The following is a 24,592-nucleotide window of genomic DNA, read 5'->3' as shown; positions in this document are numbered from 1 at the left end:
AAAATTCAACACTACATGATCAAATATTTTTATATCAAAAAGTTGAGAACAAAATCCACCATTCATCATTTATTTCAAGAAATTGGAGATATAGGTCAATTTGAAACCAGTTTTTAGCTATATATAAAGTTTTATGGTAGTGAACTTGCCTTTTCATTGAAGTTTTTGTTTTTTTTGTTCTTAGGTGAGATGAATATACCTCTCTAGCTTCCAACTGAGTTCATCAATTTAGATTTGCCACTAGTTTTTATACTTTAGTTTTCAGTGCTGTTTAATTTAATATTTTGCTATGTGTAACTAAGAGCAGTTTATCTGACATTCAATTGAAATGGATATACATGTAGTTGTAGGCACTTTCACAGTAAGGGCAATTCAATGAGAGAAAAAATATGGGGTCAATTGGTGAGAGCTTGATTTTGGGCATTCGGTGAGAGCAAAATGTAAAAAATATGGGGTCGTTGGGTGAGAACATGACCTTTAAAAATGGAGTCTTTGGGTGAAAGCTGAAACAGTATGTCACACAGAAACCTTGCACATTGAATTTCTAGCTCAAAATGGCTTCATGTAGCCCAGGCATGTAGCTTTGTTTTTTTCAAAATAAGTAAAAAATATCAGTGATAAATGAAAGTTGCTGTTCAAATTGAAAAATAAGAGGTCTTTGGGTGACAGAGCATGTGTTCAAAAAACAATATGGGGTCTTTGGGTGACAGCGACGTTGAAAAGTGGGGTCTTAACAGCCCTACATACGCGTCACCTCCGAAGTGGGAGTGACTCCCCCTTTGAAGTTCATCGGCCTTTGCAATTAAACTGCAGAGTGCATTAATGAAAATGTACGCAAAATATGCAAATCAGATCATTAATATTCATGCATAAAAGCTGCAGAGTGGATTAATGGAAAATGCAGGCACATGTTGATGTTATGTGGAATCAATGTACGTTGTTTCAACTTTCAAATTGAATTTCAATGTTGTTTTAACATTGATGCACCATTGAAATCTCCGATCGCGCATATGTGTATATATGTAGGCCTACACTATGAAACTTGTGCCCCCCCGACCTATGCAAGAGCTATGGTTGTGAAGTAAATGAAGCCATGTGTTTTACCAAATTATTTATCACAGAAAACCCTAATTTCATTTCTGGCTTTATATTGTAATAGGGCCTACCAGTAATAAGTTTTCAATTCCTGTTGTTTACTAAATTAAATAAAGTTACTTGTCTTCTGCAGTCTGTGTTCAAATCCTGGGGTTCAAATGGACAAGTTAATAATATATAGGCTTAAAAGTTCATGCATGCCAATATTTTTTACTTTAGTAGATTTGACATTATTTGTGTGCTTACATTTTAATTATTCTGAACTTTTAGGCTATTCTGCTTTATTGAAATAGTTTAAAACCGTACATAAAAGTATCAGATGAAATTTTAAACCAAATCTAAAATATCCATGAAAGTTCATTCTTCCTTGGTTTAAAATAAATGTTTTTACTTCCAAATTCTGTCTGCCCAGTAGCCTATACCAGTACATGGTATATACAGTTTAAAATATGCAAGGACATATGAATGTCTTGGCACCAAGGTCTTTCCTGGCAAATGTTGTTCCATGCATGTTCCATGTTTATTTTTAATGATCACAATGACCCAACCCGGGGACCCAACACTCTCAATGCCAAATGTAACCAATTGGAGCTCAAATTTGACCCCAAATTGCAGAGTATGAGTTTTTGTGCTCAATACATTCAAAGGTCATTTTATGAATGTTCAAACATTCTGTGGTCAAAGAACTGTGTCCTGATCTATGAGAAAGTTGAGATTTAAGTTTGAGATTCTGTTTATATGAACATGTACAAGCAAAATATTCATGTACCAAGTATGTACCAGACATACTCAGATACAGGTCTATGGACACACATACTAGTACATGATAGTAATCAAATAATTTTATTATAATTTGTAACATGCTTGAATACTGAATTTGAAAAAAAAAATTGTAACTTTATAGTTTTTAATATTACAAATTGACAAAACCGTTTGTTGTTTTTCTTGCGGGATTTAAAAAAATTGCCAATGTTGTATTAAATTGTAGTTATCTACCAATTATTTGATAATGATATCAGATTGAACTAAATGTGATATTACAATTATTGAAATATGCTTGACAAGAATATCCCTTTCTCAAACATATTTTAAGTTATATTCCTCTTATTGTTTTATGCCTTGCAGCACAATTTTGGTGTAGCAATGAAATGATAAAGGCCTTCAACAATTGATTTTGAGTGTACTGTTTCCCACTTGCATCCAAAATTGAGAATTGCTACATGTAGGCCTAAATGTTTAATTATTTTATTTTTATTTGACATTTTCTCTGTTAGATGACATTTTAATTACATTCATTTGCTACTTTCTTACCGGGCTTAGAACACCCCTGCATTATTATCAATGTATAAAATCAACCATAATTGCAATAAAATTAAATCCGCAGTTCCAAAATGTACTGTTGATATTGGGCTGTGACCACTTGTTTCAAAATAAAGAAAATAATACTTAATTAGCCCTAATTATAAGTTACCTCGTGCCTTTTTAAAATGTTAAACAGTAGGCCTAACCCCTATGCCAGTACTTGTAGTGTCAATGTCCATTTCCACAACAAAAACCTTAAGGGATGGGGTATGAATGTTTGGATAGTATTTATTTTGGGACATTAGAGCACATCAGACATATCGAAAATTTGCATTCTGAATACAAAGAATGTCCTTCTGATATCAAATAATTTTGATTTTTGAAATTATCAATGTAATACACATTTTATGGCAAATGATTAAAAATTGATATTTTTGATATTTAACAGTACTCGAAGTAAACTTTATAAAGCTGATGATGTATACTTAAAGTGTTACAAGTGGGATGAAAAGCTGATGATCAATTGAAAATTTTGACCTTTCGTATTGAAGATATGAATTTTTTCCCCAAACACCAAAAAGAATTAAGTCTTTTTGGGAAAAAAATCTGTATCTTCAATATGAAAGGTCAAAATTTTCAATTGATCGTCTGCTTTTCCTCCCAGCTACATACACTTTAAGAATATATCATTAGAATTATAAAATTTACTTTGAGGACTGTTATCAAAAATGTGAAAATATCAAATTTTAATATAAATTTGTCATCAAATTTGTATTATATCGTGAATTTCAAAAATGAAAATTATTTGATATCAGAAAGACATTCTTCGTATTCAGAATGCAATTCGATATGTCTGATGTGCTCTCATGTCCCACAAAATACTCTCGAAACGCTCAAAACGCTCATTCCAGATCCCTAAACTGGCTAAATATTAAAATTTGACTTTAATCGCTACTTAGGATAAGGATTTAGCTATGTTTCATGTGGCATAACAGGATAATATTTCTTTTATTTAAAAAAAAAAAATAGTTCTGTATTTTTCTGGAGTAGGGAGTAGAGGAAGAATACATCATATGTTACAATCAAATCACACACCTTGCATGAGCACAGATTGTAGAAGCAAAGTACCAGTCTTGAGTCATGGATTCAGGAAGAAAGGAAGGCTTTAGGGAATGGGATGGAGGCCATTGGATCAAAATATGTTTTTAAGCTGAAAACAAAAATTTAGATTTTGAAGAGGATTTTGTATATTTATGGACTTCAAACTTAACAGGATATTAAATATAATGAAAAAATGTGTTAAATTAACTAAGAAATTCTATATTAAAAATGAAAAAAAAAGACAACTTCGCCACTTCGGCGGCCAAAAAAAAACATTGCCGCCATTGGCAGCAAAAACAATCTGCCTGATCATAACTCCCAAGCCCCCTCTCCTATATAATATGGTAACACCCATGAAGACACTAGACACATGCTAAAATAGCCTAAAGCATGTAGAAGTAGGCCTACATATTTTCTTTTTTCTTTCTGTCTTTCTTTCTTTCATTCTTTCTTCTTTCCTTTCTATATATTTCATATTTCTTTATTTCTTTTATTTTGTTTTCTTTTTTCATTATTATTATTTGTTTCCCTTTATTTTTTTTTCTTTCTTGTTTTTATATCATTATATATTTCAAACGTGCTTGTATGGCTTTGTCTCGCTGCCATATTATTGTGATAACTGCTTTTTGGTCAGATGAGTTTAATAGACAAGTCTGTTCAGATCTATATCAGTAAAGCCAAGAAATCTTATTATAATGAACAACTAGCAGCCGCTGACAACAAACAGGTTTTTCAAATTATAAATAAACTTCTCAATAAGGGTGCCAAAGTTCTACCATCATGTGACTCATACAAAGAACTTAGCGATTCGTTTGCCGACTTCTTCAAAAACAAGATTGTCAAAATCCGAAATAATCTGGACAAAATGGTAATAACATCCAAATACATACCGAAAAAACACAACTTTGCGGATACCTATCCGCTACTCACCGGGTAAGCACCGGCTAAAATGACATGCAAATTAGGTAGATACCGGGTAAGCACCCGATACCTTTTAGTGGATGCCTCCATGGTATCTGGTCACTTGTGAATAGCCATCGGGTAAGTACCAGATAAGTATCGGGTGCCTATCGGGTGCCTACATGGTATTGTGAATAGCCATCGGGTAAGTACGGGATAAGTATCGGGTGCCTATCGGATGCCTCCATGGCATTGTGAATAGCAATGGGATAAGTACCGGGTGCCTTTTGGGTTCCTTTTGTGGAAAACTTTTGAGAACCTTTAGTGGACGCTTACCGGATAACTATCCGATGGCTTTTTTTGGAACCACCGGATAAGTACCCGATGTCATTTGGCACATTACAATTGGCATCAATGGTTTTCAACAAACCGCACTCGCGGTCGGCATATATTTAGGGGCTGTGCAATAATTATGCGCCCCCTTCGGGTGTAAAATTTCCGAACGGCTCGCCAAAAATCGCTTTCCCCCCCTCTCGGCCTGCCAAAAATCGCTTGCCCCCTCCTCTCGGTCCGCCAAAAATTCTTTGACCACCCCCCCCTTGTGCATGCCAAGTTTTTGGGATCCCAATTTACAAACCTTAAATGGTCTAGATACATGTTGTGAGCACAGCGAGCAGGAAAATTTGCATATTTAAGCGTTTCTGTACTGTTTTCCTAAACCTTTTTAGAGCGTTTTCTTTTAAAGGTGCCCCATGTGAATGTGTGCCAAAAATCGTTTGTCCCCCCCTCTCGGATGGCCAAAATTGCTTGCCACCCCCTTTCGGCTCTCCAAAATGTCTTGCCCCCCCAATTTTTTCCTCCCCAGGGCTCATAATTATTGCACAGTCCCTTGACAACATTCTTGTGGAAGTTCATTCATGTAAATGAGGCAATACATTGATTGTGCAATAATTATGAGCCCCCCGGGGGGTAAAATTTCTGATCGGCTCACCAAAAATTGCTTGCCCCACCTCTCGGCCCGGTAAAAAATTTTTGCTCACCCTCTCGGCTATCCAAAAATCTTTGCCCCCCTTTACACATGCCAAATTTTTAGGATCCCAATTTGCAAACTTTAAATGGTCTAGATATATGTTGCGAGCGCAGCGAGCAAGAAAATGTGCATATTAAAGCGTTTCCGTACGGTTTTCCTAAGCCTTTTTAGAGTGTTTTATTTAAAAGGCACGCCCCATGAATGTGTAGCAAAATTGCTTGCCCCCCCCCCCCTCGGATGGCCAAAAATTGCTTCCCCCCGCCCCTTTCGACTCGCCAAAAATCTCATAATTATTGCACAGCCCCTAACCGTGGATACAACAAACTGACGAACATGTGAGCTTTATTATCGCGGTGCAGTTTTTACTGTAATACAGTACATTGGAATTTACTTTAACACAAAATCTGTAAAACACAATGAATTCCTGAACAGTTACACTAAATGATTTTGAGTCCCAAGCATAAATTGTACATAATGACATGATAACACAAAGTAAAATGCAAAACTAAAATCCAATTAGGCCTGTACAATTTAGTTTAACAATGTTTCAGATTCCTATAAGTGCCAACCTAGCTGGGCCCAGAGGTACGCCACATGCTATATACTTGTATTGTACCATTATACCTCCAATCCCCAACCTTTTAGACATGTATAAGTAATTGCCAATGATATGAATCCAATTTGCAGTGGCTAGAAGCAAGGTTATCACAGAAAACTAATTTTGATACTTGCAAGTGCATACCGCAAAATTCAGCAGCCTGTGCACATGTACATGCAGTTGATAAGCTTATAACATTTACTGCTTGAAATGCAACTCTGCAAATCTTTAATTTACCTGTGCATCTACATGTGTATATATATATATAGTCATTGCCGGGAGTCATTGTAGTCATCTGTAGTATAAAATTCTCCATAAAGAATGAATGATTTGTGTGAAGAGACCAAAACACCACCATCAAGAGAACAGCTTGTTGCATGAATCCAACAGCAAATTTGAAATGGCAGTTGGTGATCATGTGACCTTAGCGGATACCTTTTGGATGCCTCCTTTTATTGACTAAGTTAGTGGATACCTTTCGGATGCCTCCTTTTTCTTGACTAAGTTAGCGGGTGCCCTTTCGGATGCCTCCCTTTATTGACTAAGTTAGCGGGTGCCTTTTTGGATATCTTGTTAAGGTACCGGATACCTACCCGGTAGCTCCCACCTCTGACTTTGAGGCATCCGAAAACTAATCTGCTAGCGGGTGCCATCGGATGTCTTTAAAAATGACATCCACAAGGTATCGGATACCTTGCGGATCAGCACCGGGTAGGCATCCGCTACCTTATTTTTTATATGGGCGAAGTTCAAGAACTCAATCAAATACAGTCAATGCAAGAATTGGTAGAGGAAGAAATTGTCAGAAAAATTATATGCAAGTTACCAAATAAGAATTGTTCTCTTGACGTTATTCCAACCTGGCTACTCAAGCAATGCATGTCATCAATCATTCCCACCTTAACTACAGTTATTAACATATCACTAAAGTCTGGCACTTTTCCCAACTCCTTGAAACAAGCTATTGTCACCCCTATCATAAAGAAAGCACCCTGGATCCTAATGAACTTAAAATTATAGGCCTGTCTCCAATATTAAATGTTTTTCAAAAATTATGGAAAAATGTGTTATGTCACAGATGTTTTCCCATATGTCTACGAATTGTTTGCTGGAGCCTTACCAATCTGCTTACAAGCCTAATCATGGAACAGAAACTGCTCTTCTGAAAGTGAAAATGATATTTTATGTGCACTGGACAACAAAAAAGCTGTTTATCTTGTATTATTAGATCTAAGTGCAGCTTTTGACACTATTGATTTTGATATTTTGAATGATAGACTTGAAAAATCTCTTGGCATTAATGGAGCCGTGCGATCCTGGATACTCTCTCCTACCTCAAAGGACGCAATAGCCAAGTTGGTATAGGTGGTGATTTTTCTAAAACTCAAACAATGGAATTTGGCCTACCCCAGGGATCAGTGGTAGGTCCTGGGATGTTTAGCTACTACACATACCCACTTGGAAAAATTATCCAGAAACACAGATTGAACTATCACATATATGCAAATGATACACAAATATATACAGAATTTAATCCCCGCATACCTGGAGATAGTGTAACTGCACTTTTCAAATTGGAATCATGTATGCTGAAATCAAGAATTGGATGAATGTAAATAAGCTTAAACTGAATGAAGATAAAACCGAATTCTTTGTTGCTAGCTCCTGCATATAATTTGAAATATATATATATGAACCAACTCTTAACGTATGTGGAACAATTATCAAACCATCTGATTCTGTGCGCAACCTTGGAGTTCTTTTTGATTCAACCATGTCTATGTCATCTCAAATATCTGCTGTCTCTCACTCTTTAAATTATCATCTTCGTAATATAGGACGCATTCGCTGTTATATTGATAAAGATACTTGCAACCATGCTGTCCGCTCACTTGTTATTTCTCGAATTGATTATTGTAACTCTTTATTATATGGAACAACTGTAAAAAACACACAAAAATACAAAAATACAAAACAGAGCTGCCAGACTTGTTTTCAAGGCAAACCGTATGGAACACACCACTCCTCTTTTGAAAGAGCTTCACTGGCTTCCAGTAAATGAGCGTATTACCTACAAAGTACTCACATTCGCTTATAAAAGTAGACATGAAACAACACCACTGTACATACAAAATCTCCTAAAATCTCACACTTTTTCTGGTGGTATGTTCCTACGATCACATGCTGATGGCAGTCTGCTTGAATGTAAAAGAACTCACACATCATATGGGAATAATGCCTTCTGCAATTCTGTGCCAGCTCTCTGGAACAAATTACCTGTAAAACTTCATACTTCACATAGTCTGGCCACTTTTAAATCTAATCTGAAAACCTATTTGTTTCCAAACTAAGTTTTTTTTTTTTTTAAGTTGTACATTTTACTGTAGCCTAAGATGTAGTGTAAGTTGTACTTTTAAGATCATTGTAAAGCGCTTTGTTCATACTTATGCTAAGGCGCTATATAAATTCCGTTTATTGTATATTGTAAGGTGAGAACTCAAGACCAGTGGTTCAAATCTAAGCTGCAATCCAAAAATTGAAGGCCCACAATGCATTATTATAACATATATGGAGGACAAATTTGTTTTGATCAAAGCATGTAAATTAATGAACAAAGACTAATTATATTTGTGCAAGTACTGTCCGTGCAACAGGTGAGACAAATTCAATGGGATTTAAAAATGAACATTGTATGAATCTTTTTGATCAAAATATGAATTCATTTGACCAAAGACGAAATTTAAGTTTACAAATAGACACTTCCAAATTTTATGGACGAATTCAAACTTAACAGGATATTAAATATGACGAAAATGTGTTAAATTAACTGAGAAAACCTATATAGGCCTATACCTATACAGAGTTGGGTAGAGATTTTTTTTTATGCATCGGTGTAAAACAAAACAACAAATTCTGTAAAATTAATTGCATGAAACAAACAAGACTAAGAGCAGAAAATTTCTCACAGCAAATTTCAAAATAGAGCAGACATATTTCATACAGAGAAATTTACTTGTTACCAAATATGGGCTGTCATTTAACATGTTTAAGTTTAGTTTTGTTCAAGGAAAAATATAGAAAAGTGAAAAAGTGAAATAATGGTGGTAAACTTGTTGTTTAATTGGCATAGAAAATGTTAATACTGTACTGTACTGTATTAAATACTGTATTGCCTGGAAGCGGCCTCAATGAAAATATCATCTGTGATATTATTAAGCCAGTTTCAATCTAAAATAATATCATTTTGCTCAATTTCCCAGGCTCAATTTTGCACATTTTTTGATTTCATTTCCAGGATCTGTGATTTCATGAACATTCAAAACACAATATTTATACTGAATATCATTCAGCACATTTGACCATGAACAGGGATTTACTTTTACTGTGTGGAATGTGTGTGTAAACCACTAAGAATAAACTTGTTACCTGTCAGATTTAATTATGATCTGCCCTTGCCTGTATCTCATTCTCAGTAATTTGGGGTTTAATATTGTATTAGATTTCAGTTGAAAAATTTTGAACTATGTCATGAGAAATGAGGCTGTGTCTCAGGTTCTAGATGTCAATCAGATCTGGGTGGGGAACATTTTGTCCTGAGATGACCTATATGTATAGCTTGTAGAAAAAATTCTATAATTAAATGCTGTCAATCACAGACCTAGAGGTAGTGCAATAATTATGGTCCTGGGGAGGGAAAATTGGGTGGACAAGAATTTTGGCTAGTTGAAAGGGGAAGCACTTTTGGCAGGGGGGGGTAAAGCAATTTTGGGCACACATTCATAGAGCATTTAATGTTTGCAAATTGAGATATATATAATCTCCTCTCATACCATTAATCACATTAAATAAAACATTTACATGTTCACAAAATATAAAAAATTTACAAACCGCGAAAGACTCTGACCGCGCAAGACGGGTGATCGCTAGTTATAATAATTGATGAATGATGGTAAAAAGTCATAATAATTGCACAACCCCTAAGGTAACTGTGTATGATGTACAATATACTTTTCCAGTTGGGCTATGTTTGGCCATAGTCAAATTTGAATCTTTCACACCTTTTGATGTACATTGGGAAAATGGTTGGATTTGGAATGGCTCGACTGTGTTAAATTCCATAATCTTCCACACCTCTCAGGTACATTTTGAAAAAATTACTGGATTTGGAATGGCTCGACTGTTAAATGTGCTTGGAATTCTGAATTTTCCTCCACCTTTTCCACAAATTCTGGTTGGATTTGGAATTGCCTAAACCGTTTAATTTGGTTGGAATTCCAAAATCTTCCACACCTTTTCTACAATTTTAGATAAAAACGGTTGGATCTGGAATAGTTCAAATGGATGAATTTTGGTTGGAGCCCAATATCTCTGTACACCCCCTGAGAAAATAGTCTAGCGATGGTAGTCCAACTGACATCGAGGACAGAGCCCGAGCTTGATTTTTACTGTGCTCAGTTTTTACCATAAATGCTATGCTCCTGCAACTGTTGGTGGTTCATGAGTAGAAGGCCTACAAGTTATTTTTCCAGGCTGAGACAGAGCTAGAGGTATAGTACTTGAGTTACAGAAGATATAAAATTCTGATACCTAATTTTCTGTCAGTTTCTTGCTTAAATATGTACTTATGATAAAACCCAAAATAAATGAATTACTCAAGCAAAATATGACCTAATTGTTAGAACAAATAAAACAAGAAAGGTGTTTTGCCTTCCATTGTGTTGATGTCGTAACTGCACTATTACAATTCCCAAAAGTGCTGTTATGACACACCCCTTTAAGCCTTACATAGGTTTGATCATGCTGGTGTTCTAAATATAAACAATTTTAAACAAATCAGCTGGAATTTGAGCATTTTCCCAATTTTCCAGCCGGATTTGAAGGGAAGGCGAATGTCTTCCATAGGGTCCAGCTGGAATTTGAGCATTTTTCCCATTTTCCAGCTGGATTTGAAGGGAAGTCGAATGTCTTCCATAGGGTCCAACTGGAATTCGAGAATTTTTCCCATTTTCCAGCCGGATTTGAAAGTAAGGCAAATGTCTTCCATAGGGTCCATCTGGAATGGGAGCATTTTTTCCATTCCTGCCGGAAATCACATAAATGCCAATGTCTTCCATAGGGTCTTTATAGACTTCTCATATATTTATTGATTTGTTATCTGCTTTATGCGTAATAGCCCAATTTGAGCATTTTTTACCATTTTCCAGCCGGAATATTAAGAAATATGAATGTCTTCCATAGGCACATCATGGCCTTTCACAATCCCCACTCTTGTTTTTTTTGTTAATTTTAGCAGCCGGAATTTCACCTAATCTCAATGTCTTCCATACCCTCCAGCCGGAATCTGTGTTAAAATGACTGCTGGAATTCTGGATACATCTCAATTCCAGCTGGAATTGTATTTTTTTTAATTGTCTTCCATAGGGGGGGTGCGGAATACATCTGGAATAGCCCATTGGTAGGATGATAAAAGTATGATTTTTTTTAGTTTTAATTAACTTCTGAATCGGACTTGAGTTTGTGTCCGGGTTTTTTTTCGCCCGTTTGTGGTGTTTTGTTCCCTGTCTGCCTTGTGGCTCTTCCTCGGGAGTTTATCGCCAAAAATTTATTTTGTAATTTGTAACTCCAATATCATTATTATTCATTATTGTTCTACTTTATCATATACTATGTACACGCGTAGGTGCCAATAATCGCCTTTCCACCGTTTTCACATGTAGAGGTCGGATATAAGGGCTTTGATTTGCTCGTGCATGCATGTGCACGTGTAATAATAGTTTTGCTTTGTATTCGAATGATGTATCCAATGTGTACGTTATATTTTAACTGTGGAAATCGGTGTAATAAATACTGGTTATAAAATCTAATTTGTGTGTGTAACAGCAAATTTTTGTTGAATCTCGCAATCATAAAGTTTGATGTCTACTTATAAGGCTTGTTTTCCTTAATAAATTAAATTACACATTGATGTCTTTTTTTGCTTAAGTTAGTATTATTATGTTATTGTATTATACAGCTTGTCTAAAAAAATTGTGCAAGTAAAAAGCGCCGTCTTTGGCAATTAGACAATACCGTTGTGACATGATGCTTACATCCACGTCAAGGGCGTAGTCGTAGCTCTCAAATACCGTTTGTTCTGTTCAAATTACAACGGTATTTTCTAATTGCCAAAGAGGGCGCTTTTTACTTGCACAATTTTTTTTAGACAGGCTGTATTATATATATGTAAAGGGTGCCACAAATTCACGAAGCGAGAAGGTTTTGTAAATCTAATCGTAATTAATCAGTTGACGCCTTTTAAGTATGCAGATTATTTTATATTTTTGAAAGTTCAATCAATGTAGAACTTTTACAGATATGTGTAAAGTGAATTAATGTGCAATTGTGCGGAAACAAATTTTAAATTCAAATGTAAATATTGTTTAAAATAAATTAACTTCCTTTCTCGAGTTTTTGGGTCAAAGTTGAAAATTATATAACAGAAAACAACTCCCATAGTTTGTATGTAATAATGCCACTCAATATTATGTTTGGTAATGATACATAGTAATAATATGGGGAACCTAATCGTTGTTTAAGGAAAATTACACATACAAAATGATAAAATCTAAAATAAAGTCAAAAATTAATATAGAGACCTGATTGGACAATTTTTAAACAAGAATTGTACTTTTATAATACGCTAAAATATGCTGCATCTTTCAACTTAAAAATATAATTTTTCTGTAACCGTTGGGAAAGCTAGATAAACATTTTTCGTAACCTTTGGTAGGTTAAAACGCTGTTTAAAGTATTGTAAAATAACCAGTTGCTTAACAAAAATTCTGAAACAATATTTTAAGCAACTTATTTATTTTCAGAAATATTCACCAAGGTTTTAGACGATTACATACCAAAAATTAAGATCAAAGACTCTTCGGCCCCAGCGTGGATTGACGCAGAAGTTAGGCATCTCCAAAACAAAAAGGAAACTGCGTGGAGGCGTGCTAAAAAATCAAATCTCTCTAGCCACTGGGCCAATTTTCGGAAGTTACGTAATCGTTTCAAAAATTTGCTCTCTGCCAAGTTTAATGAGTATATTGATAGTCTTGGTGAAAGTGTTGTTGATAACACCAAGAGATTCTGGTCATTTTTAGATCAAAACAAAATCCAAATCTCTTCCAAAAGTTATCAGCTGGGATAACATCACAGCTACAACAGCTAGAGAAAAGCTTCTCTTTTAACAACTATTTTTATTCTGTTTTTACTCAGCCAACTTCCAACACACAGTTGCCAAAGATACATGGGTTTCAACATCCTTCACTGGGTAATATTCAGATCAACGAATGTGATGTCCTCAAGATCTTGTGCAATTTAAATGTTTCCAAAGCTATTGGTCCTGATGGGATATGGGGTCTTGAAAGAATGCGCTCATGAAATTGTTTTTCCTTTGTGCCACATTTTTAACTTATCTTTGAGTTCTGGCATTATGCCTGAGACCTGGTTAAAAGCCAATGTTGTTCCTGTTTTTAAAAAGTCTGACAGGCAACGTGCTGAACATTATAGACCTGTGTCACTATTGTGTATAATTATGTGGAAAAGTGATGGAGAGAGCTATTTTTGATCAAGTGTTCCCCGCAATTAAAGACCAATTATACCATCTGCAACATGGTTTTATCAAAGGTCGCTCCACTGTGACACAGCTTTTATCCGTTTTTCATGAAGTCAGTTCTACTCTGGACAACGCTGGGCAAGTTGATATGATCTATCTTGATTTCTCGAAAGCTTTTGACAGTGTTTGTCATAGCTTGTTGCTTCACAAATTGCAATCTTTTGGCTTTCATTCTGACCTCCTCAATTGGTTTCGCGCTTATTTAACAGGGAGGAGGCAGAGGGTTGTTATTGATGGGGTAAATTCCGACTGGCTTCCAGTTGTTTCAGGGGTACCCCAAGGTTCAATATTGGGGCCTATGCTTTTCTTTTGTACATAAATGACATGCCCAGTGTTGCCCAGAATTCTTCTTTAGCTTTGTTTGCAGATGACTCTAAATGTTATAAAAACATCTCTGATGTCTCTGATTGTCACATGCTGCAAAGTGATATTGATGCATTATTTAATTGGAGCAAAACTTGGGATCTCCATTTTCATCCCTCTAAATGCCAGATCATATCAATCACCAGACGTAGGAATGCAATTCGGCATGAATGGTGCCATTCTAGACCGTGTTAGTTCCATTAAAGATCTTGGTCTTGATATTTCCTCATCTTTCACTTGGGATGATCACATTAACAGGGTTGTTAAAAAGTGTAACAAAAAACTTGGTATGATTAAACGCACCATTGGCTTCAATGCCCTCGTAATGTATCCAGGACTTTGTACTCAGCCTTGGTTCGTAGTGATTTGGAATATTGCAGTCCCTCTGGAGTGGTACCTCAAAGCGCAACATCCAGAAAGTTGAGGGGGTCCAGAGAAGGGCAACTATCCCGAGGCTGAGTACAAAGAAAGGTTAACAGAGCTAACTCTTCTCCCATTAAGTTTTAGAAGAGAATATGTTGATCTCAATATATTTTTCAAGTGCAATCTGGGATTATATGACATCAATCTAGATGATTATGTAGTTTTCAATGGTATTAACAAAGACCGTCCCACCACCAGATTTTCCTCTGATCCTTTGTTGCTGGTAAAAATCAGCTTTCTAAAACTGAGTGCCACAAGATGGGCTTTTTTCAGCGTATGGTGCCCATTTGGAACCAGCTCCCTAGTATTATCAGATCTACAAATTCTGTTGCTTCATTTAAGCACCAAGTTTTGGAGTTTTACCAGTCCAAATTTGCTCGCACCTTTGATGCAACTTCTGTTTGCACTTGGACCTCTTTTTGTAATTGAATACATGAATACAAAAGCCACCTAAGTCCATAGGAAGTGATTTTGAGAGAAAACCTGTGTATCATTTTAATTCCTTCAGTTAGATTTACCTGGTCAATATGGTAAGTTTTACGTGCAAATGAGTGGATTAACCTGTATTAGGTATGACGATTAGCATTTCAGGGACTTCGTGGGGTTCATTTTAAATTTTGGACTTAGGTGGTTTTTTGAATCATATACAAAGACAACAATGTTAGAATGAGATTACCACTAGTAAGATAATACAAAATAAAGCACACAGGTATGTATAATGTTGATAAGCATTCTGCCATGTAATATAAACCACACACTTTCCTTTATTAAACCCATTTTTTGTTCAAAAGTCACTCTCTAGCAATGAATGTGTTACAAGTGGACTTTTATACATAATGGATTTCAATCAATGTGTTACAAGACTCAAATCATGGAATTGGGTGATTCTTTCATACATGCTATTTTTCACATGCTTAATAGACACAGAGAATGAATTTGAGTTGTTCTTTCATACATATGACAGGCCTATGTATAGCAACAATTTCCCATGCTTAACTCAATTTGGCCAAAGTATGGACTTAGGTGGCTTTTGTATTCATATATTCAATTGTCCAAATTGCAGGCAAATGTAACTTACCTGCATTTTCCCCCTCTAATTTATTTTTCCCTTCCCTTCTTTTTTGGTTTTGGTGGGGCGGTCTTAGAGGTGCCTGGCACCTGTTCGCTCCAGCCATTCACTGGACTTTTAAAACAAATGTTCCTTTCATATTATTGTGTAATTTTTGATGTAACTTATGTGCAATATTATATATTTCTTGTAATTCTGTGCCAGTGATAAAGTGTAATAAATAAAATAAATAAAAAAAATAAAAAATAAATAAATAAATAAATAAATAAATAAATAAATAAATAAACTGGCTGTTCAGTTCATCCGTTAATCAGTGTTGTTTAAAAATAATTATGCCACATTTTACAATACTTCATCAGTTTCAGAACTGATGAAGTCAGAGTGAGTACCGGTGCAATCGGTCCCTGTGGGAGTGGTCACCCGTTTCGCGCTAATGCCCCCCACCCCACACACACATCGCTTACAGCAAAATTATATAAATACCATGAATGCTGAAAACAAACTTATTTGTCAGAATTATTGAATTCATATTTGCGACCTTAAAGCAATATAACAAGACAAGAACAACATTTGAACAAAAGAAAGAAAAAGGTAAACAAAAAACCAAGAAATTAACACTAACTGTACTGTAGGTTTACCACAGAGTCGGCTAATACTCAATACACACCCAAAGCTGCCAGGTTTGTCAGCTGCACGATCACAATATGGATATCATCTGTTCTCTAAAATATTAATAGATTTATCACAATCCTTAATTTAAAGTTTATGGTTTGCGACATCCATCGCAACAATCTTGCACCCAAGATCATAATGCACTGCAGCTAAAATAGTCATGATTGCTTTTTCCAATCTGGGATCATTATTGTTACGACTGTCCCTCATTGCCCAAAACCTGTAACCACGTTGATCTAACGCAGAAACCCAGAAAACAAACAAAACAAAGATTTGAAAACGTTATAAACGCGTTTTGGTTTTGCTCAAAACGTTTTGTAACATTTAAATGTAGGGTTGTATAAAGGTCATGAAAACATTTTTATAATGTTTGATATAAAAAAACCCCACTAAAACAGCATTTTAAGAAATGTTGTCAAAATGATATTGCAAAAACATTTTTAGGCAAACATTGTTACAAAATATTTTGTTGACACTTAATGTGTGTTAAAATGTTTTGCATCAAGTTTTCAGAAATGTTTTCTAAATGTTATTAAAACGTTTTATACCCTTTATAAAACCCGATATTTAAAACGTTTTCTGTGAAAATAGACTACAGGAGTAAATTCAAATGTAATAGTTTATATACTGTCATTTTTCGCGATGGTTTTTCTCATGATTTGTTTGAAATCTTGTTCAAATGAACTAAATCAATCACTTTCTTTTCCATATTTGACCGGTATTTCTTATTTTCACCGTTCTTATTTTCATCTCCAATGGAAAACTTTCACCTCAGCTCCATCAGCCACCATAACTTTATTACCATCTACCGAAACCACCATGCCGCGTGGGTTCTTAATATTTCGAGTTACACAATCTTTGAATTCACCGTTTGAGCTGAATCTATAAATACCCGCGTTACCTTTTGAGCTACTACTGGCGACGAGGATATCACCATTCTTTGTGAAGCAGACACCAGCAGTACTCCAGGACTTATCACGCAATGGGTTGCTGATAGTGAACAACAGCTTTCCTGATATGTAATCAATAACTTGTATCGGCTTCCTACAATGAAGACACCCAATAGCGATCTTGTTCTGGAAGGTCGAGAGGAATCTAGGTTCAGTGGTGACGTTAAAGGATTTCATTACAGTACCTTTCGGCTTGTGGATAGTTATAAAGTTATTCCAGTATTCCCCAACTATCACTCGGCCTTTGCTGTCGATGGTTAACCCATAAGTTCTCAAATCTCCTTTTGAATATTCATTAAGCTTTCTTGGTGAACTGGTTTGAAACTGAAACATATGCTCCCCGCGCGATGTGTAGACGTTAATCCATGGATTTGAATCTGTCACGTAGTAATGTCCAGATGAAGCAATGGCGATACCGACGGGGTTAGAAGTTGTCCGGTAATCTAGACTTAATCTGGTGTCCAGTTTGAATAGAAACGACCCGTCTGAATTAAAGATGTTAACTCTATTGCGATTCCAATCGGCTACGGCTATTTGACCATCGGAAGATGTTGCAATGTTCATAGGATTATGTAAAGCATTGGGATTATCAGAGTTACCAAAAACAAATTCAAGTTCTAAGCTTTCATGTGGTGCATCTTCACTATTTGCGTCGTCATCGGGTATAATGTCATCAACTTCTAAATTGATATCGTCTGATAAAAGCTCACCTACATCAATCTGATCACCAAACGGTTCCATGTAATCGTGTCCTGTAGATGCTCCACCATTTGTCAAAGAGAAACTAACCAATGCACATCCAAGCAAGACCATTATGATCAAAAATACTGCAGGAGCGATCTTACGATTGTTTCTGATGCCCTTGTTCTCGAGGCTCTTTTTAGGAGCATTGCTCTGAAGATTTTTCTTCATTTTGCTGGTATTCACTTCGGAGGTATTTTTCCTACCAATTTTATCTTCAGCTAATCCAGCACTGGAGGCATTGTCCTTACCGGTTGTATAATTGATAGTCTCATGGGTTCTGTCTTCAGGACCATTGCCCTTCAGGTGGCTTCCAATACATGTAGGACATCGTGTTAATTGATACTGATTACCTTTAGTGATTGTAAATTCCTTCAAGCATAACGAACACACCTGCTTCGTTGTCTGTGCCATGTTGTGTCTGCTTTCCATCTGTGACGAAGCTACTGGTTTACAAAGTAAACCTCAAACACTTCAATTAGAGAAGCCTTCACAAAAGACTGACTTTACACTCCGTGACTAGATGTTGACCGGATGCATCAATGAGTATCAGACAAATCGTATCCATTAGTATTGAAATCGTAAAATTTAATATTTTTATACAGTGCTTGAGATTGGACCAGTGTGCTCTGAAGACTACCGGATAACATATCCGTCATCAAATCAAGTGTGGGTAATTCTACAAGACCCGCAGCTGGTATCTAGTGAAACGTGTCCTAAACTTGTAATCCTGATAGTGAGCAGACAAGAGAATACTGATATCTTCGTGGTGCTGTATAAGTAACCTGCACACAAAATGAGCACAAAGTCGCAAGTTAGGAGTTTCGAGACGTTCCAATTGTTGAGCTGCTGTTCTTAGTTTGAAAACACCTGTATTAGTATTGATATGTCCTTTGTGAGTACAGCATATTATGTGCCCATTCACAAAGGACATACCACTGACTGTACAGGTGTCTTCAAATAAAGAACAGCAACTCAACAATTTGAACGTCTCGAAACTCCTAATTTGCGACTTTATGCTCATTTCGTGGGAGCAGGTCACATAAATTATGTATGACATCGAGTCGTTGTACTGATGTGCAAAAACTTTAACCAAATATTCTGAATTACAGGGCTATCTATTATCCTTATCCATTGGTTATCAATGAGATTGGACCGAACTCAAATATAACCCAAACCACATAGGCACCTTGCGAATGGTACAAGAGGCTTTTATTGAAAACTGAAACACTCTTTTAAACAAAATGATACTATGCTATGGTGGAAAAAATCGCTTGAGTATATAATAAACGTTTAAAGTCCAAGGTGACACCGGACAAGCTGTGCAATATCAGTAAATTAACATCGAATATTTATTATCAGTGTATTAACAATATCAAATCATTATCATATCAGAATAATATATATTACTACAATAACAAGTGTAATATCAATGTCAGGTGCTCCGATTCCCATCGTTATTCTGTGGCGTATGGGGCCATTTTGGTGGGTATGTTCCCCGGAATTTTGAGGTGGTGGGTCTTTGGGAGCTGACAGCGTACCGATAAAAGGGGGTCTTTTGGAGCCGCGACAAAGTAAAATGGGAGACTTTTGGAGCTGTGAACAGTCAAAATCAAGGGTCTTTCTAGGCTTTCTGGTTGAAAATCATCTGAGAAAACGGATGAGGAATGAGCCATTTTGGGGATATTAGAGCTGAAATTATCAAAATCAAGGGTTTTTCGGAGCTCTGCTTTGGTCAAATATAGGGAGTCTTTCGGAGATGCGAAAAGCGGGTCTTTCCGGGGGAGCATACCCGTATGGTTATTTGTGTTAAGTGTCCCCCACCCCTGGATGGGGGGGGGGGGGATAATTTCCCATTGACCATTATTTAGGCCCGGTTTGCTGGGATAATTGAGCGCTTCGAAAATGTTCTATTTCCTATTTTAGCCTAAACTCAAGATGACATTTCGTGTATACCGGCAATTTGCAATTTTACACTACAGTTTGATCAGCTCGTAATCGGCGGCCTTATAACATCGTGGATTAATATCAATATATTTTATTTGGAGAATTGTCTTGTGACATCTGCAGAAGTATTACAAATTACTGATTGAAGTCTTGTTCTAATAAATGCTATTCCCGCCGATTACGAGCTGATCAAAGTATATAGCCAGATCAAGGTATTTACCTGACTGAAAAGACGATTCTCACAAGATAGTCCTGATCGATTCTGCTTCTCTAGATCAATTAGTCATAGAAAATCACAGCCAAGTATGAAAGAGAGCCTAATGACCGGCGACGAGGGGGCCTACCAACTGAGTTACGTCTATGACCAATTGGTCCAGAGGGCGTCATCATCTTCCGATGACGTCATACCATCCGACAAAGGATCGATTGGCAGACACGATTGAGAAAGGCAACAGATTGCCGAAACTGTATGGGAAATGGTGAGTTTTTTCTTGGAATTACATTGTAAAAACTTTGAAATCTGATTATTGTATTCCAGATGAATCTCTTCAATACGTTCCGGTTGAGTTTATTTGATAGGGTTTATTTACAGTTTGCAGAATTCTTTTTTCAGCAATGTTGCAATACTTTTGTGTAGTGTGTTCAGAAAGAAAACGTGTGCATTTTGCTTTAAATTGTGTCGAAATCACATTAGTGTAAGATAATGGTGAATTGCAACACACTGCCTGATTATATCCAAATGTATGGTAAATATTGTATTTGTCATATTAAGGCCGTGTAAAATTAATATTTTGGTTCTCGTCCCTCCCTCCTCAATTTCTGGGATTTGTCAGATTTTTTTTTTTTTTTTTAGATTTTTCAATTTTTTAGACTTTGGAATGATTTATGAAATCTTCATACATATAAATAAGTTTATTAGAGAACAAGCATCACTTCCAAGTCTTTTTGTGGTACTCTAGAGAATTTATCCCTCAAAATCTCACATTTGAAAAAAAAAAAGAAAAAAGGGCCTCATCGTTTCCTCGAGCACTGTTGGAGAAGACCGAAAACTACTGACAATGCTAATTTTACATTTTAAAAAAAAAAAAAAAAAAAAAAACCTCCTCCCTCATCAATTCATGAAAATCCTCTGGACGAGAACCAAAACATTAATTTTATACGGCCTAAGCTATGTGATGATCAAATGCAAATCAAATGTTTTTTTTCCTTACTATACAGGTTTATACTTTTATAACAATTATTGTTGAAAATAATAATGTTATTGTTTGACGGGACTTCATAGTTACTATTAAATCCATTTTTGGTGACATACGGTATACCTTGTTACAGTTTTCATCAGGTTCCCAACCTTGATTTCTTTCCTGAGTTACTAAGGTTGGTGGCGCTAGAAGTTGATCGAAAATATTCGGTAAGAAATAGTTCCCACCATCTCTATTCATAGTGTTTTGTCCTCGTTGTCAGGTCCAAATTATCTCTCTGATCTGTATTCCCTTCCTGTTGGCCTCCCTTGGTCTGATATTAGCGTCCTCCAAACCTAGAGATGAGATGAGGGAAACTTTCTTAAAGACATTTTGACCAGCTTCCAGTACCGCCAACGATAGAAAGAAGAAACAAGGTTGCCAGCCTGATCATCTGATGCAGTGTCCGAAGCAGCATGAAACTGTAACCATGGTAACAAGGTATGTCTGTGTCTCAAAAATGGATTTGATCCCCATCAAACAGTTTTAATTGACAATCTAAATGAACCTAATTGTTTCTGTCATACACTCATACGGACTTCCACTTGAACACTTTGATTCGAGTATCTTCAGCTACTGCCAGCCTCTTTCCATCTGTAGTCAGATATATTCCATGAGGGTTACTCACGTTCCGAGTGACGCAGCCCATATGTTTACCATTCACCGAATACCGATAGATTCCTTCGTGTCCAATAGTGGCATCTGCGACGAAGACTTCATTGAGGGTATTGCAACAGACTCCTTTGGGAGTCCACGACGTTTGAAGCCGTCCTGAATGAGATGTTATGCTGTGAAGATGATTGCCTTTAACATCGACAACTAAGATCACATTGTCACGTCCAGAACTGACAATGATATCATTATCAGAAGTTGTAGCGATGTAGTGAGGTTTAATAGTCACCTTTAAGCTGGACACATGTCGGCCATCTTGTTGGTGGATACTAATGTACATTTGTCTTGTCTCACCAACAAGTATCTCTCCTGCTGTATTGATGGCTAATCCCAGAATCCACGTAGGTTCTTCAGTAGATGGTTTCCCAACTGGAGATACTGCAGAAAACTGATAGAGAGGCACTCCGTCCGAGTTAAAAACTTTGACACAAGGACTTTCATCTGTAACAAAAAACCGCCCTTCTGAGTCGATAACAATGCCGTAAGGAACTGATATGGGATCTTGATCTACCTTAGTGTCAAAACTGAACTTGAACTCACCGTACCTATTGAAGATTTTAACCAATGATGCATTGTTACAATCGGTAGTCGCGTAATATCCAGATGCTGTGTGAACAACATTACGAGCATTAGTAAGACCACCATCGTCATCTCCAAAAACATCTTCTAGTATCCATCTCTTCTTTGGGCTCAAAGACGATTTGTCACCCTTACGTATATCAGCTGGTATATGCACCATGTGTTGCTGTATTCCTTGGTACAGAGTCTTATGTCTTGACATACACTGCTTGCATAACCCATTGCATAACTGACATCTTGCAATGACTTCATTTTCAGGGCGATTACAGGTGGCACACAGTTCCACTTGCTGCCCTCGAGATCTATATCTTCCCCTACTGGTGCTGGATCGCCTTGATGGTGTTGGTGATTGTGAAGGAGTAACCAATCCCGTTGCCTCGCGAGATGCAGCAGACTTCAAACAGACTTCATCACGACATTTAGGGCACGTGACACGTCCACTAACATGTCTTGCCCAATCCTGAAGACAGTTTAAACAGAAGGCGTGAAGACAAGGAAGCGTGCTGGGATATTGGAGGTCTGAGAGACATATACCACAAACAGATTTGACATCGTCTGTAACAAGTTCAGTTTCAATCTTTGGTATAACAACGGAGGCCATTACTCGCCGTGTATCTTCACAATCGTTAATTTGACATTGAATCATCAACAAAATTCATTGTCAGGTGAACACCACGAAGTCCCTGCTTTTCAAGATAGTGTCTGCTTTCGTTTTCAAAGACTCAAATGTGGTAGTCTCCTTTTCAGCAAAGAGACATTGTACCATTTGTCATTGATCTCAGTACTACAAGTTTGATGGATGAACTTATAATAATAGAAAATAAGACAAGTCTGCGTCCATGTAATCACATTGCAGATTCTTCATCACGGAAGCACTGTTGCCTTTTCAGTTGATGAACCTGGCACTAACAAATATACTGATAGAATTATTATACTCATATAATATAAAATATACTGGTACTAGCACTTCTTCTATTGCATTCACAATGGTGCTGCTGATTCGTATATGAAACAATGATAGGCAGTGTACAATGATAATTAGTGATACTCGTTTTATTAACAAAATATTAATCAATAAATCAGATCAGAACACACAATAAACGTTACACGTAAAACTGTTACAAATCAATACCTATCTGAAAGAGGTGTCATAAAATGATTGGGAGGATTTTGTATCTGATACAAAAATATGATAGTGTTTATACAGGGTGTCCAAATAGTCACATTACCATTTCCGATGATTCATAACTCGTAAATACAATAACTAGTATTACTAACTAAAATAACACAACTTATTATAAAAGTTTATCATTCAGGTAGAATTTCAAAATCACGTTGTTCTTAAATTAGAACAATGCTTGCAGGGTGGTTCAATAAAAAGGACACACTTTTGTCAGACGTTTTCATCTATCTATTTATAATCTATTATCTTATCTATATGCTCTGTGGATATCTCCATATCTGTCTATCAAAATTAATCGCGTTTTAATTATAGATTGTTCTTAATAGTTTCACTTCTCTATACTTAGAGTAAGACTCTGTAGCGCAATCGCTTACGGTTATAATTTGGGTTTACTATGAGAGTTACGGTTCCAATTTAGGGTTAGAAATAGGTTTGGGGTTGAGATTTGGAATTAGAGTTACAAACCAGATTAGGGTTATTAATGTTGTGCAAATATTAAGTATCCCGTTGTAACAAACGGCAGAGGACTCCAACAAGATCCAGTGGCTCATCAGACAAATACTTCAAAAGTCAAAAGTACAAATGACTGAAATTCTATCGAGAACAAACTGTTATGTGAACATTATCATTAACAGCAGATGTACAGACAACTTTGGTGTTTCTACCCTTAACTCATCTCCAAAAGTAATTACCCCATATTCTGAGACAATAACTTAAAAATCTATAAATTGAATTTTAAAATTGGAATAGCAAAACAAGCCCTGTAAGTGTTAATGCCTCATTTGTCTTAATAGCCTTAAATGTGTTGCCATGGTGAATGAAGAAAGATGCAGATTCAAGGTGCACTAATAAACACATTGAAAATGTTGCCTTTGTTGCTAGAGTGACTAGTCCTTCAAGGAGGACCACGCTCCATTTAGTACGATAGTCCACGCCGTCAGGCGTGGGTCCTTCTAGATTAGACATATCCTGACCTGGAAAGTCGAGGGAAATCTCAAACTGATTAACCACGCCTACTGATTAGCTACTAATGATATTCAGCCAATCCGATTGACTAAATATCATCAATAGCTGTCAGTAG

At 36.3% G+C, this 24,592-nt stretch overlaps 1 protein-coding gene across 1 annotated transcript; it reads right to left on the bottom strand.

Annotated features, from left to right (window-relative positions):
* Positions 1-21,606: 21,606 nt before the first annotated feature.
* LOC140172678 (uncharacterized) lies at positions 21,607-22,929 on the bottom strand. Its single transcript, XM_072195810.1, has one exon. It carries the CDS (start codon positions 22,927-22,929, stop codon positions 21,607-21,609), a length of 1,323 nt encoding a protein of 440 aa, XP_072051911.1.
* Positions 22,930-24,592: the final 1,663 nt, after the last annotated feature.

This window comes from Amphiura filiformis, chromosome 16 (assembly GCF_039555335.1).
Source record: "Amphiura filiformis chromosome 16, Afil_fr2py, whole genome shotgun sequence".
Lineage (NCBI taxonomy): Eukaryota > Metazoa > Echinodermata > Ophiuroidea > Amphilepidida > Amphiuridae > Amphiura > Amphiura filiformis.
The sequence above is the reverse complement of the archived record's forward strand: the minus strand, read 5'-3'. Positions and strand labels throughout refer to the sequence as shown.